Raw genomic sequence first — 15,313 nt, 5'->3', positions numbered from 1 at the left:
CAGGGAACCCCCAAGCCTCTGGCCCCGCCCCTGCTCCTCGGGGACCCCCCAAGCCTCCGGCCCCGCCCCCTGCACCTCGGGGAACCCCCCCCACCCGCCTCTGGTCCCGCCCCCTGCTCCTCGGGGACCCTCCCTTGCTCCTCGGGGACCCCCACACACCTCCGGCTTTGCCCCCTGCTCCTCCCTTGTTAGCCCCAGCCTCATCACATCAGACGCCCCCTTCGCCTCCCTCTCCTGCACCTAAGTGACCCTGTCCTCACCCCAGGGACTCCCATCCCTACTCCGTCTCCTGCCCCTCAGGGACCCCCATCCCCACCCCATTACCTATGCCTCAGTGCTCCCCCTCTCCTTTCCCAGTGCCCCAGGGGCATGAGTTCCTGCGACCCATCAGGCCTTGAGAGAGACTTGTCACCTTCAAACATGCATTAAAAGGAGCGCTTACATCCTCTGCCTTCCCCACTCCCCTACCCCTCGTCAATGTCTGGGTGGGTCTTTCCCATCAGTGTCCTATTTGTAAAGGTTTCTCTCCCCCTTGGTCCTGTGTGAAAGACCCACACAAATAACCAGGCCTGCCAACGTGGGGGGCAAAGGGGGCAATTGCCCAGAGGTCACAGGTCTCCTAGGCACAGGTGGTTGGTCCTGAAAGTGAAGAATTCATCACTTCCACCCCTGGCCCTGCACCCCCCTAGGGACGCCTCTGGGGCCTGTAATTGCTGTCTGCAGGCCTGCAAGCAACAGGGGAAACTGATGCTACCCGCAGCGCTGGCATGTGCACAAAATAACACACTGAAAACAGAGGGGATTGTATTTTTCCCCTGATCTCTGTGAGCTACAGTAGCCTTAGGCAGGACCTGTAATAACAGCAAGTCAAAATGTTCAAACAAAGCATGATTTTCAGGTTGACGGTATCCTTTATGTTTTCCAGCAGAGCTGTCACTCAGTGTGCATCCATACACCCATACCTTTCTAAAGCTACTACAGTACAATCTCGGAGTTACGGACACCTCGGGAACGGAGGTTGTTTGTAACTCTGAAATGTTCATAACTCTGAACAGAATGTTATGGGTGTTTTTTCAAAAGTTTACAACAGAACATTGACTTAATACAACTTGAAACTTTACTATGCAGAAGAAAAATGCTGCTTTTAACCATTTTAATGTAAACGAAACAAGCACAGAAACAGTTTCCTTACCTTGTCAAATCTTTTTTTTAAACTTTTCCTTTTTTTTTTAGTAGTTTACATTTAACAGTTCTATACTGTATTTGCTTTTTGTTTGTTTTTGTCTCTGCTGCTGCCTGATTGCATACTTCCAGTTCCACATGAGGTGTGTGGTTGACTGGTCAGTTCGTAACTGGTGTTTATAACTCAGGTTCTACAGTATCTTGTTCTCCAGAATCTCACTTAAAAAAAACTCCCTCGCTGTTATGGTTACAAAGAAAAGAGAACAGGAGTACTTGTGGCACCTTAGCAACTAACATTTTCAAGCATCGGCAAGAGGGAACCAAGTAATTAATTTTGAATCTCTCTCCATTGTGAAAAGTCTCACTTTGGCAGCTCCAATGGGCATTGCGTACAAGAATACAAACGTTCCCCCCCAAATGTGCCCCCTGCTGTTGTCACTCATCCCAGAGCTTCCAGGATCATCCCCTCCCCAACTCCACCCCCTGCTGCTCTGTCTCATCTCCCTCCCCGTCCCCAAGGTGCAAGGTGATGTTGCAGCACAAACTTGATCATGGAAGGAGATAGGACCTGTAAGACACAGAGTATGGTGGCCACTGGAGAAGAGGACTCTTGGATGTACTCAAGCATGGGTTAAAAAAAGGCATCCAACATACACCCTTGTCAATTGTTCATTTAATGTTTGCAACATGCCCTACGTGGGAAGCAACAATAGAAGAACTAACACCATCTGTACCCCTCAGTCTTCTGGGGAGGGACTGGGAAGAACTATTATTTATTATTTGTGTTATGGTAGCACCACGGAGCCCCAGTCGTGGTCCAGGATCCCATTGTGCTAAACACAGAACAAAAAGATGGCCCCTGCCTCAAAGAACATAAGCGCTTCCAGACTGGGTCAGGCCATGGTCCACCTTGCCCAGCATCCTGTCTCTGACAGTGGCCCATTCAGGGGGGAGTGCATAGAACAAGGCAGTTATGGAGCATTCCACCCCGTTGTCCACTCGTGGCTTCTGGTCAAAGGTTTATGTAGACAAGCCCTCACAGAGCGCAGGCACTTTCATTCCTCCCACCCTATATACTTTGTTATGGTTTTCATCCCAGTGTGCCCCATTAAAGCCCTTTTTGTGTGGAGAAATACTTTGACCAGGAGACTTTATGCATTTTTCCTATTAGCAATTACAGCTACAGTTAGGGATGATAGCCATTCCGGAGTTGAGATGTCAGGGAAAAGGATTACACCTCCATGCCAGCTCCTTATCCCATCCCATGCCCTCCCAAAGTTCTCCTCTGAACCATAGGCGTCGACTGCGTGGGTGCTGGAGCACCCATGGGGAAAAATTAGTGGGTGCTCTGCACCCACCGGCAGCCAAGCTCCCCGCCCCGCCTCACCTCCTCCTCCGCCTCCTACCCTGAGCGCACCATGTCCCCACTCCTCCGCCAAGCTTCCAGCACTTGCCGCCGCCAAACAGCTATTTGGTGGTTTAGCACGCTCCAGGAGGGAGGGGGAAGGAGCGGGAATGTGGCGTGCTCAGGGGAGGAAGCAGGGCCAGGGCGGGGATTTGTGAAAGGAGTCGGAATAGGGGCAGGGAGGGGGCGGAGTTGGGGCGGGGACTTTGGAGAAGGGGTTGGAATGGGGACAGGAGGGGGCGGGGCAAGGGTGGAGTCGGGGCGGGGCCGGGGGCAGCGGGGGGGTCGAGCACCCACCGGCGCGAGTAGAAGTCGGCGCCTATGCTCTGAGCCATGTGCTCGACGCAGCTCATGGTAACGGAGTGGTGGCTGTTCACACAGTAAATGTCTTGTCAGCGTGTCATATCGATACTTGCACAGCCTCCTTTGGGTTCACACCAGGAATCAGACCTTTCCATTTGCAGCCTCTCTGAAGTTCCAGATGGGCCTAAAGCATCCATCTATCATGGCAAATGCACTGTCAGTGCATTTACACGTGTCACAGCCCATTGCTGGGATAGACCCAAGTGGAAATATGCCTCATTACAGTCAACCCGGCTGCTGGCCCAGCGGTGCAATTGATTGGTTCCCCTCTCTGTCCCATTACCTTGGTTCTCTGGCTCCTACAAACCCATTGCACTGTGGGTTGTCCACATGATGGGCGGCTGGTATTTATTTAATGAGTGTCCCCAGAACCTTTCTGTTCAGTGCTGTTTTTCCTTTTCCCGCAGGCTGCCTGACTTCAGTAATGCAGACCTTGACTCCAGCTCTGAAGCCGACGTCCCCTGTGAGAATTGCTGCTTTCTCCAGGATAGATATGTTTAGTGCCTCCCACAGACTGGCCTGGTAACTAGCTCTCTATGTTGTATGGCTTAGACGTTCAATGCAAACTGCAGGAGAGATCTGTGTTCTCAGCCATTGACTGGTGATTGGTAGTTGGGAGGGGAATGCCACGCTGGCTCTATCTGGCATTAGCTAAGATGTTTTGCTGGGATCGGGTAGTGAGCTGCACACAGCTTTGCAGAACTGGCATGCTAGCGAGGGAGCCGGATGCTTCTGAGTTCATCCGTATCTTTGTTACGTAAAGGACAGGAGATGTTTGTGGGCCCGTTACTCTGCAGCGAATGTGGTTGGAGACAAAACTGCATTGCCTTGACTTTGACTTCCCCAGTTAACGATGCTGGACTGTGTACAGCTCTCTCAAATCCAAGCCAGTCTCAGAGGTGTGAGGCCCCTGGCACAAGGCTCAGAGAGCCCCTCACGCCTCTCCCCTGCAGCATTGGCAGCTCCACATCAGGAGTGTCCCTGACTAGGTCTCTGAATCAGCATTTTCCTCCCCCAAAGCCAGTGCAAGGGCAGCCTGCAGTGCTGCTTACTGCTGGGGTTCCCGTCTAATGTCTTTTTCAGGGCAGCTGACTGGACACACTAGATTTATACTGGGCTCCTTCGGGTCCTGCCCCAGGGCTTTTGTCACCCTGGCAGCCAGAAAGAGGTGTGCAGACGCCATGCGGGGATCTGCCATGTGGCAGTGGGCTGCTGCTGTTCTCCAGCCTTCCTGGCTCCTCTTCCTGCAGTCTCTCCTTCTCCACATCTCTCCACTCTGTGGTGATGTTAGCCTTTTCTCTCTAACACTCACTGCCTTTAGCTGCTGGGCGTCTCACTGTCATCTGAAACGCAGTATGGCTAAACCTGGACTCCCAAGCTTCCCATCCTGCTGCCTCCCTCCTCTGTCACTGTAGAACACTGGCTCTCCTCCTTTCCAGACTACTGGACCCCTTTCAGGAATCTGATTGGTCTTGCGTACCCCAAGAAGGCCAATAGAAAAGCTGAGAATGACTTCCGGTTATGAGTGGAGTGCATTGGCAGAACTAGGGTGGGTACCCAGGGCTGGAAAAGCAGGGGGGTGCTGTGGGTCAGGCCCAAGGAGCATCAGCAGAGCTGAGTGTGGGGATCCAGAACTAGAATGACAGAGGATACTGCAGCTCAAGAATGCAGGGTGGTGTTAGGTGAAAACCTGCCTTGATCAACATGATTATCTATCTAGTGGCTTTATTAGCTAGGATCTGTTATCAGCGGCCAAATTTTATTTCCCCAAAACTTTGAGCATCAGGCTTATTTCTAGCTCAACATTATTTTCTACTTCCTCCTTCCTTGCTGTACCTGTCACCTTTTCATTCATCCCACATAAGTAATGCTAGAGATATTTTGTGTGAATCTTGCCCATGGGGCCAATAATTTGACTTGGGTTTTGTTTGTTTTATTTTTCCAGTGGTGGTGACTGTGCATGGAGAAGGGCAGCAGGGCGTGGATTTGGGTCAGGCCAGGGGCATCTGGCTGCACTGGTAGAGCTGGCATGAGTCCTGGGTACGGTACGGAAAAGATCATTGTACAGCAGTACAAAGACAAGTGGCCCTGTGCCGAGTCAGAAAGCAGGGCACCAGTCAATGAAGCCTCCTTGACATCATTCCTGCCCATTCCATGTAGTTGTGGGGCCTGGCTATGACTTGAACCCCGTCCATACCATGTGGCCTTTGTGCCAGACCAGCCACTTCTCCCAGCTGATCATTAAAGCCCAGGAAACGCTCTGCAGCCTGCTCAGGCGCTTGATTGGAACAGTTTAGATGCCATAACTATTCCCCAGTGGCTCATCATTGCATGTACTTATCAAGAGATGTCAACTGTGCCTGTGATTTCCTTTCCTGTGATTTGCCCTGCAGATTGATCATAGCTCAGGGATGGTTATAAACCTGACAGACCTGAAAGAGTACATGCAGCTGATAACAAGGTACTTCCGGAGCTCAGACATGGGAATCTATTATGATTTTTGATGATAGGCAGCTTTGGAAGTGGGGAGGTGTGGGGCAGTAGGATAGTATTTTGGGAAATGGGGAATAGTAGCTGCGAGGGTGTGGAAGGTGATGTGTCAATACATTCCCTTTATGTGATCTTCCAGTCCCCTGGGAATCTTGGTTTTCTCACTCCTCCCAAGCAACACGGCTACCACCCTGTTAGAGCCGGGAAATTCCAGGGAGAGGGTAGGAGTTACTGAGTTTGTGTGATCAGCAGCAGTAACATGCCAAGTGTCAGAGTAAGTGAGATACAAAGACCAGAGGAACACTCAAATTTGATCATAGGCTAGACGTACAGTTAAAATTTATGTGTGAAAAATTCACATCTCTGAGCAGTGTAATTAAGCCAACCTAACCCCGAGTGTAGAAGCCAAGAGGTCGACGAAAGAATTCTTGGAGAGGTGGATTAAAGTACAGTGACAGGAAAACCCCTTCCATCGCTGTAGGAAGTGTCCTTGCTACAGCTGTAGCTGTGCCAGTGTAGCACCTGTAGCATAGACATAGCCTAAGGGCTGGTCTACACTGAAAAGTTACACTGGCATAGCTACATCTCTCAGTGGTGTGAAAAATCCACACCCCTGAAAGACCGAGTTAAGATGACCTCACCTCCCACGTAGGCAGTGCTATTACCTATGACAGAGAATCCCTCACTGTAGAAAAACATCAAAGTGTCTGAGGCCATGTCTACCGTATAGTGATTTGGTGTAGGCATTTACTATTGCGATTGGAGAGGTTCTCCTGTCACTGTAGGTAATCCGCCTTCCCAACAGGCAGTAGCTAGGTTGACGAAGAATTCTTCCATCAACCTAGTGTTGTCTACATCTGGGGTTAGGTCGGCTTAACTATGTCGCTCAGGTGTAGATTTTTCACACCCCTCAGAGAGTAGCTATGGCGATGTAACCTGGAAATCCTGGACGCCCCATCATCTTAGGCATTGGCACCCTAACATCAGGATTGTCTGGCTACGTGGACTCTCTCCTCAGGCCCTACGCTACCAGCACTCCCAGCTATCTTTGAGACACCACTGACTTCCTGAGGAAACTACAATCCATCGGTGATCTTCCAGAAAACACCATCCTGGCCACTATGGACGTAGAAGCCCTCTACACCAATATTCCACACAAAGATGGAGTCTTTGAGTCTTAAGAGTCTCATCTTCTCAGGAAAAGGCCCAGCATTAAAATACCTGGGACTCCTTTGCAGGCATGGCAGGGCCTTCCCTGGGAATTTAACTCAGAGTCCAGGGTCCCAAGAATTGAGTCTGTGTTGGTTAGACCATGCCACACGCTGGGCCTTCTGGGTCATAACCCATTGACGGGACCAGCATGTTCCCTCTCTTCCCATAGGAGACAATCATGGAGCTGCTTGACCACAAGAAACTGGATCAGGATGTGGCTTATTTTGCTGATGTTGTGAGGTGGGTAGTGGGGTCTCATGGTAAAACTGGATTTGGTGCCAGGACTGCCCCTGTTTCGTAAATGAGCACTATATATTGTCATCTGTGACTAGTTCAACTCCCTCAGTTTGGAGGAACTGATTACCTAACGGTGATCAAATACCTCCCCATTGCCTTGCAGCTGGGATCTGGATCTAACCTGCACTTACTGCTCCCTCTCTAAGTTGGGCCCTGTTTTCCCTGCAGTACAACTGAGAACGTGACAGTGTACACCTGGGAAAACCTCCAGAAGCATCTGCCCGCGGGGGCTCTTTATAAGGTCAAGGTGTATGAATCCAAGCAGAACGTCATTGTGTACAATGAAGAAGAGACAGCTCCACTGGCCTCAATGTGTGACCGGAGCGCACACTACGTAATCAGGGACTAGCATTGTCTGCAGATGAAATGAAGCTTTGCAATCAAGATAAAATCTACTGCACTGCAGATAGTGTCTGTTCCTGCTTCACTAACTGTGTCCAGTCTTGGTCTCTCGCTCCAGCCCACCCCCCGGCTGCTGCTGACATGTTGTGAGTGAACATTTTAAAGCTAATTTCCCCCAGAAACATAAACAACCAAGCTTATTGCAGACCCTAAACTGTCCCCTACTCCCCACTGAGGAGCGGAGAGGCAAGGGACCAGGGTAACTGTGTACCAGCAGGACACTCACCTCGAGTGCCTCCTGCTGCCGCTGTGCGGTACTGCAGTCCGTTTCTCACTCCTGGTGCCTCCTGTAGGTTGTTGACCTCACTTGGCAGGTCTTCACTGGCTCGGTCCTCAAACTGCGTCACACAGTCAAAATGAGCCCCTTCTGGGGTAGCAAAGAGTCCAACAAAACTGCCTGTCTGCCCTCACCAGGGTCTTCACTCATCCCCTGCTCTGGGCCCTTTAAATTCAGCCCTTTGCTTGGGCTTCCAAGCAAGCCTTGTCCCATTATCAGGGCTTACACCACTTCGCCAGTGGGGGAACCCAGGCCCACCCGCTGCTCCAGGTTCTGACCCAGGGACTCTATGAACAGCAGCCACGCTCCGCTCACTTTGATTCATTGCTGCTACTTCCCTGGACCTTTTCCCATCTGGCCCCTGTATCTTCACTCCTTGCTTCAGAACTCAGGGCCTGTCCCCCAGCTTAAGCCAATGCAGCCAGAACCAAACTCTGTTCACCCCTCGAGCGCCTGTGGCCAGAGAGCAGCTCCCAGACCCACCCCTCTGGTCCCTCCAGTCAAGGACTAATCTGCCTGGGCCCTGCAGCTCCTTTAATCTGGGCCAGTGGAGCTCTGATTGGCTGCCTGCAGGAGGCTTCTCTAGGCAGGTCCAAAGGACCTACCTTCTCTGCTGCTTTCCTGGGGCAGGGTGTAGTAGGACCCTGGGGCCTCCGGCAGGGGGCTAGGAATGGCCGGGTGTACCCCATCACCAGAAGGAATACTGATGACATTGTGTGAATAAACAGCCTTTGCAGACCACCCTTATGGTGTCTCCTTCAGCTGCTGGCTCTAAGGAACTGAGTACATATAGTGACCATCCCAGAGCAGGGCTGCAGCTAGTGAACTCCCTGGCAGGGCCGGCCAGAGGATTTAGGGGGCCTGAGGCAAAACGGGGGAGCTGCGGCGCTTGTACTCACCTGACAGCAGTCCGGGTCTTCGGCAGCAGGGGGCCCTTCAGTTGTTCCAGGTCTTCGTCAGACCCACTGCTGAAGATGCGGAGCGACTGAAGGGCCCCCCGCCGCTGATATGCCGCCAAAGACCCGAACCGCTGCCGGGCCAGGGCTCGCGGGGCCCGGGGCAAATTGCCCCACTTGTCCCCCCCTCTGGGCGGCCCTGCTCCCTGGGGGAGAGGCGTCAACAGAAGGAGTTCTTAGAGTAAGATACGGTGTGCACAGAGCACAGTCGGGTGAAGCTGCAGTTCAATGGCAGTGTGAACTTGCGCTACTGCTGGGGAGAGCAGGGCTCAGACACTGTTAGCTGGAGGCAACAGCACTGAGCTTGCAACAGTTAGGAATCGGAGCCTGGCACGGTGTAGTGCACCACCTACTGTCCAACCATCTGCAGTGCCTGAGAACTAGCTGAGAAATAACGACTCCATGAAGGGAGCGGGCTAAGGACTTGCAAGGGCTAGTAAACAAGATTGTGTAAACGAGGCTGATCTGGCCTGCAACCCAGGCTGCCAACAAGACTAGCTGCTCGAAAGGTAGAGAAATATGCCCCTCTGGCCGAAACCTTGAGAGCTAAGGGTTACCAGGTTCAGACGCACGCACTGATCATTGAAGCAAGTGCTGAGAGAATGTGGAATCAGTCAACGCTACGCTACGGCTGATGGAGCAACTCATGGTGTCGGACGCCATCAGGTGGTCGAGAGGCATCTACATAGAACACATCACCGGACATCGGCAGCACCAGGAGGGATGAGCTGGAGTGCCGATGAGAAGCGCAGTCAGGAAAGTAACTGAAATACTTTCCTCATGGATTGTATTTCCTAACTGGACAACCTACTTAATTCTCAATTACTGAGGGACAATCTCCATTCGTTATATTTTACTTTCCACAATCAAATCTCTGTACAACTCCTCATGAGTGATGTACCCAAGTATTCGGATTCTAATATCTAAACTGTATTGTTAAATCTATTCACCTAAATGTAGGTTATTGCTGATTATGTACTATCATATGACTTTAAAAACAAACTTTGTATTTGTGGATAATGTACGCACTATACCCAGATGTAGACACTCTTTTCTCAACCTATGTATTATATAATTTTTTTAACATTAGCTTTAATAAATTGTTTCCATCACCTGCATTCTTTTCTAGGGGATAGGTTTTATCCCTGTGAGAAGCTTGACTCTCACTGTATGTTGAACCAGACTTTGTTACAACTATGGGTCTGGATCCAATCTCCTCTGTATGACCTACCAGCCTATGTGCCTTTAACGTGTGCACCTGACACTTGAACAAAGGAAGATGAGAGATGGGAAAATTCCTAATATCTCATAGCGGCCCTTTGCTAGTGTTTTGTCCAGTCTCATTTCTCAGCCACTAGGGTTTTGCACCAGGAAAAGCTCCCAAGGGAAATGGTGACAGGACTCCGTTTTCCTTTGCTTTATTTCATCTATTGCTCCTAGTTATTCCCCCATGTATCTCTGGTCTGATCTAATTCCTCACCCTCCCTCCCTGCTAGGAGCAGTAGAAGGTTATGTCCCCCTGCAGTTAGTACTTAGCCCTGCTCTATTGATTGAGCTCTTTCCTTATAGTCAACCTCTCTGGCCCCTCAACCATTGTCATTGCTGTTCCCTTAGCTCTCTCCCACTTTACGGCTACCTTTCTGGTAATGGGATGGCCAGAACTGAACAGGATATATTTCAGGTGTGACGATAGCAGTGCCTTGTAAAGAGGGCCACTCTCCTCCCAACCCCCATTCAGAATCTCACTGCTAGGGGAGACATCTGCAAGAGACCAAACTCATGTCATTAGCTGCCTGCTTCGCATGCTGCAAGCATCTTTCCCCCACCCACATACAGACACATCTTGGACTGTTTCAGTATCCTTGTTCGCAGATTTCTCCTTCCCATTAAGCACCTGGGGGTTGGGTTACTTGTCCACAAATGTGTTAGCCTAAATTGAATCTTATTTCGTTTCCCGCCCCTAGAGCCTTTGGATTTCTCTGCCCTCCCTGGCGTCTGTGTCTCCTCACCATTTAGTGTTACCTGCTGGATTCATTGTTAGCTCTGGGCAAAGGGGCTGGATTGACATGGCCTGTCCCTGCTCTAAGCACCTCTGGCACAAGGAGGTGGGCGATGTCAGCTTCCTCCAGTCACAGCTGCTTTCCCTTGTCCTGGAGGCCCCTACACTTATTCCATCCGTGTGGCCCATTCATTTGTGGGTGCTATTTGCAGTAGTTGGGATGGCTCTGAAGGCCCAAGCTAAGGCCTGGTTTCATTTGGAAAGGGCTGGATTAGAGTGTTTGCAGTGAAACTGAGAGGGGGGCCTTGCCTATGGAATACTCTCCCCTGGCTTTGCCACAACCCTAGTTTCAAGCTCATTTCTCGTCCTTGGCTTTCTCTGGGGCATGGGGGGAAATGAGTAGCAGGATCAGCCTCCGGATAGAGCTTGTTATTTTGGGAGAGTTGCATCTAAATTGCTGTGCTAATTCGGTAATCTATTTCTTTATTTGGCCTCCATGCTGCTTTGGAGCTAGGTACAAAGCAGAGCAGGCTAGCTTGTGTGTAGTGAACGCCAGCCGCCAAAGTCCAGGGGTGGAGGCTGGGCTCTTTATTCAGGGAAGGGGGGTAGTGTAGCCGCTTCTCGGCTCTTTGAGCTCTGGTCAAGTGTAGTTTCTGAAGCAATACATGCCCAGAGAACTGGATTTCTGCCCCTTGCACCTGCATCAGCATGAACAACCGCAGAAATGTCTGGGTGGGGCCCTCTATGTTATGGAGGAGCTCAGAAGAGATGATCATAATGGTCCCTTCTGGCCTTTAAAATGTATGACTCGAGAAGTCCCTGAGCAAGAAGTGGAGCTCGTTCCCTAGCTACCAATCATTGTGAGCAGTCTTTTATTAGTAGAGCCAGACAGATAAGCTGCTGAATGTGGCCTCCACAACCAACCAACCAACCCGCTCCCTCTTCACCCATCCCACCACAACTAAAGCATCTGAGCATAAGAGACTTGCCCATCTATCTGAAAGATGAATGAATGAGAGTTATATTTGACCGGAGGAAGGTCAATTGATGCAATGCCCTCTAAGTGTGCCTAAGCAGAAAAATAAAAATAGCTGTGTTTGACACCTGCTGGTTTCACTGTGGATTGTCGGGGGCATGTGTTTGACCCACGCTGATTTCACGACAGGATGTGGTGTGGGGGCATATTTGATTCTTGCTGGTTTCACTGGGGGACAGGACGGGAAGGTGTGAGGGGCATGTTTGACTCACCCTAGTTTTGCTGTGGGCATATGTCAGGGTGTGTTTGCCCCATGCTGGTTTCACTAGGGGGCATGGCAGGGACAAAATAGAGGGGTGTTGGACCCACACTGGTTTCACTAGGGGTGCATGGCAATGGCATGGTTTAACATATGCAGGGTTTCAATGACAACACGGAGGAAGGTGTCATCCTTTTTCTTTGGGTAGTGATATTTGCACAGGCTGTTAGTGCACAGCGCACAGACAGACTGGAACTGACCTTTTCCAGCTGCCAAGTGGGGCAGCACCCTCTCTGCTCTTCTTGGCTGAGTTGAGACAGTTTCCTGAAGAAGCAGTGGCACACTTGGGACTCGGAAGAGGCAATTTTCCCTCCTTCCGTTGGTCCCGTCTCGCCGTTCGCTTTGTGCACTAAAACCAAAGCCAGCACTCCGAGCAGAGCTGCTGACTGGCCTCTCCCGCTCAGAGCACATTGCTGCTGGGAAGAAGCGGGCTCTCTTGGCACCTGCTGCCTCCCTTGCCTGCCCAGTTCCTGGCAGCATGGGGGTTATAGCAGACCGGCAGAGCAGGACAGTGGAGTGAGCCAAGGCAATGGGCTCTTCTGGAGAAGGTGCTATCGCCTTGCGCAGTACTAGCTTCAGACCTATTCACTACGTATTAATAATACTGCAGCAGCACAGAGAACAGGTTTGGGGGCTACAGAGGCAGTTTCTTCACCAAAGGCACAATGCAAGAGTGAAAGGAAAGGAAAAGCAGAGATTCACATTGGGCTTCACCTAGCCCTGAGCTCCAAGAGACCAGGAGCTTCTAGTATGAGGTAGCAGGCTTCTCCATTAACGTGGGACAAAGACGCCATGGAATCCATAAGGCATTTGCACTGGGACTTCTGCGCGGCCCAGTTCGCTGAAGGTTTCTGCATCCAGGACAAGCAGGAAAGTGTTTTGGTTCTACAGAATGAAAGACAGCAAGAGGAATGGTAGTGCTGGGTTCCACTCTGCCTTCCCATCCCCAACGCATCTCCTACTCCACAAGGAAGAGTCTGTCTGCACAGCGAGACTGCCCAAACCAGTACCCAAGGAAGTGAGCTAGAACCAGTGCTAGCCAGACATACCCTCAAAGCAGCTTTGACCCTGGAAACTAGGCTGCTATTAGGAATCTGATGCTCTGATGCGATTGACAATGCAGAGGATGTAGTGACTGTAAATAAACTCAGCAGTACAAGGATTGGAAAGCAGACGAGCATGGGGAATGAAGTGTTGGGACTGCCCTCTAGAGGGCACCAAATCCAATTCTATGATTTAAAATCCACCATATAAACACAACAGTTTCTTGCTATGTGTGAGACGTCAGAATGAGTTACCTGCAAGGGTGTGACCACTACAGACAGAATGACCCCACTGTCTTCTGCAGTGGCTTTAGGCACTGGCACAAACACGGGCTCCGAAGGATAGAATCCATCCTCTTGCCAAATCTAGCAGGCAAAAAAAAAAAAAAAAAAATACAAAAAAGAGATGCACTTTATTATGATTTAGGTACTGCTGATATCCAAAGACCCGAGTCAGGATCAAGGCCCATTTGTATTGTCCAGAAAGGCAGAGACACCTTGTGCCCTGAAGAACTTACAATCTAAGGCCCTGATCCTGCAACTAGCTCCATACAGCTGGACCTACTGAAGTCAGTAAAGCTCCATTCAGGCAGATCCCTGTGCCTATGATGAACCCCACTGACTTACTGGAGTTGCCTGCACAGAGCTTCCCAGGGCCGCCCAGAGGGGGGGGCAAGTGGGGCAATTTGCCCCAGGCCCCACAGGGGCCCCCACAAGAATATAGTATTCTATAGTATTGCAACTTTTTTTTATGGAAGGGGCCCCTGAAATTGCTTTGCCCCAGGTCCCCTGAATCCTCGGGGCAGCCCTGGAGCTTCCTGCAGGATTGGGTCTAAATTAAGACAAGATGTGTCAAGTGGGAATAGCAAACTAGTGGAGGGAATGCAGAAGGGAACAAAGAGGGTGTAGACCAGCTCTGGGCACAGTGAGATGCTTCATTCACAAATGGATTTTGCTTTGTTTTTAAATGACAGCATAACAATAAAGCAGCCCTGAGTGTCCCCATCTGGCCATCATCCAACGTGAACAAGAAGTCAAGCATTTCCCATTCTCCCCACACCTACTGGAGCTAGATAAATCAAGAGCAGGACTGAGACAGACATTTTCCCACTGGTAGATAAAGAGAAGAGTAGCATTAAAGAGAGGACCACAACCGAGACATTCCCTCCAATCTTTCATATGCACAGTGTCACTACTTACCCTAAAAACAGGAAAGGGTCATTTACTGAACACTAAAGGATTGTGAGAGTTTTAAAAAACGTGAACATTATTATTCATGATTTCTGTTGCAGTAGCACCTCAAGTTCCCAGCTGAGATCAATGCCCCATTGTATGAGGCATTGTACAAACACAATGAGAAACAGGCCCTGCATCAAAGACAGGCTAAATAGACAAGCTGGGCGCAGGGTGGAAACTGTCATGAACTGACTTGCCCAAGGTCACACACCAGGTCAATGGTAGAGCCAGCAATAGAACACAGGTCTCCTCTATCCCAGTCCAATGGACTACCCGGCTGCTTCTAACACAAACCACCCAGCCACTCCTAACATGGAAACTGTTATGATCTGCAGGAGGATCTTCTGGATTCTAGTTTCTAACCTGATGTTTGCTTTTAAAATAGGAATTCTTTATAAATTCAGAAGCAAGCCCAAGCCTGCACCACGTTTTTCTAGGTCCTGTAAAATTTGCTACAACCATTAAGACATTGCTAATCCATGCAGTACAGGGAGGGTAACTGAAATTAACTCATCTGTTTTGATTTCTCAGCAATAACATAAAAGGGAGAAAATGTTTGCGAAATAAAAAAGCACGAATTAGTAGAGAAATCACCTTTCCTTTTCTGAAAGCTGTCAAAAACAGTAAGGAAAGTACGAGATGTACTTGAGTGTACTAAAAACTCATGAAGTCATTACAGCTTAAACATTAGTGGTTAGTGCTCTGGTGGGTAGGGCACTGATCTCTTTCCAGCTCTGCCACAGACTTGCTGTATGACCTCAAACAAGTCTCTTCACCTCTTGTTCATCCCCCCTCCCTTTTTCTGTCTTGTCTATTCATCAGGGCTGAGACTCTCTCAGAGAGAGAGAGAAAGCGTGCATGTGTGTACAGTGCTTAGCACAACAGGGTCCCGGTCTCAGTGGGGCCTCTGGACACTACAGTAATACAAATAATTAGTTAATGAACTGTTGTTGCAAAGCCAGATCGGACTGAGCCCAACACGGGTTTCTTCCTGCACAAAGAGAGCCTTTTCAAAAACCTGTGATATTTAGAGCTTCCAGAGGCTTTTCCCAGCCAGATTATGACAATTTGGAGAGGGAGCAAATTTTCAGGGAGAAGTCTTGACCATCCCTGTAGTGTTCAATAAAAAACTTGCTCGTGTTTTTAAAGCTTGGGG

General features: G+C 50.0%; 2 protein-coding genes across 2 annotated transcripts in view; one reads left to right on the top strand and one right to left on the bottom strand.

Moving 5' to 3' along the window:
* The window catches only part of LOC113407779 (6-pyruvoyl tetrahydrobiopterin synthase-like), a 17,448-nt gene extending 10,150 nt beyond the window's left edge, over window positions 1-7,298 (top strand). The window contains exons 2-4 of the mRNA XM_026657889.1: window positions 5,344-5,398; window positions 6,820-6,892; window positions 7,118-7,298. Of these exons, the coding sequence (XP_026513674.1) occupies window positions 5,344-5,398; window positions 6,820-6,892; window positions 7,118-7,298 (309 nt within the window). The remainder of the gene's footprint in view (window positions 1-5,343; window positions 5,399-6,819; window positions 6,893-7,117) is intronic.
* Window positions 7,299-11,458: 4,160 nt separating this feature from the next.
* The window catches only part of BCO2 (beta-carotene oxygenase 2), a 45,563-nt gene continuing 41,708 nt past the window's right edge, over window positions 11,459-15,313 (bottom strand). The window contains exons 11-12 of the mRNA XM_024207185.2: window positions 13,177-13,287; window positions 11,459-12,763 (exon numbers count right to left, since the gene is read on the bottom strand). Of these exons, the coding sequence (XP_024062953.2) occupies window positions 12,650-12,763; window positions 13,177-13,287 (225 nt within the window). The 3' untranslated portion in view covers window positions 11,459-12,649. The remainder of the gene's footprint in view (window positions 12,764-13,176; window positions 13,288-15,313) is intronic.

The sequence above is a fragment of the Terrapene carolina genome, unplaced genomic scaffold (genome assembly GCF_002925995.2).
Source record: "Terrapene carolina triunguis isolate 2854851 unplaced genomic scaffold, T_m_triunguis-2.0 Scaffold374, whole genome shotgun sequence".
Taxonomy (NCBI): Eukaryota; Metazoa; Chordata; order Testudines; family Emydidae; genus Terrapene; species Terrapene triunguis.
This window is presented reverse-complemented; position numbering and strand designations above follow the sequence as displayed.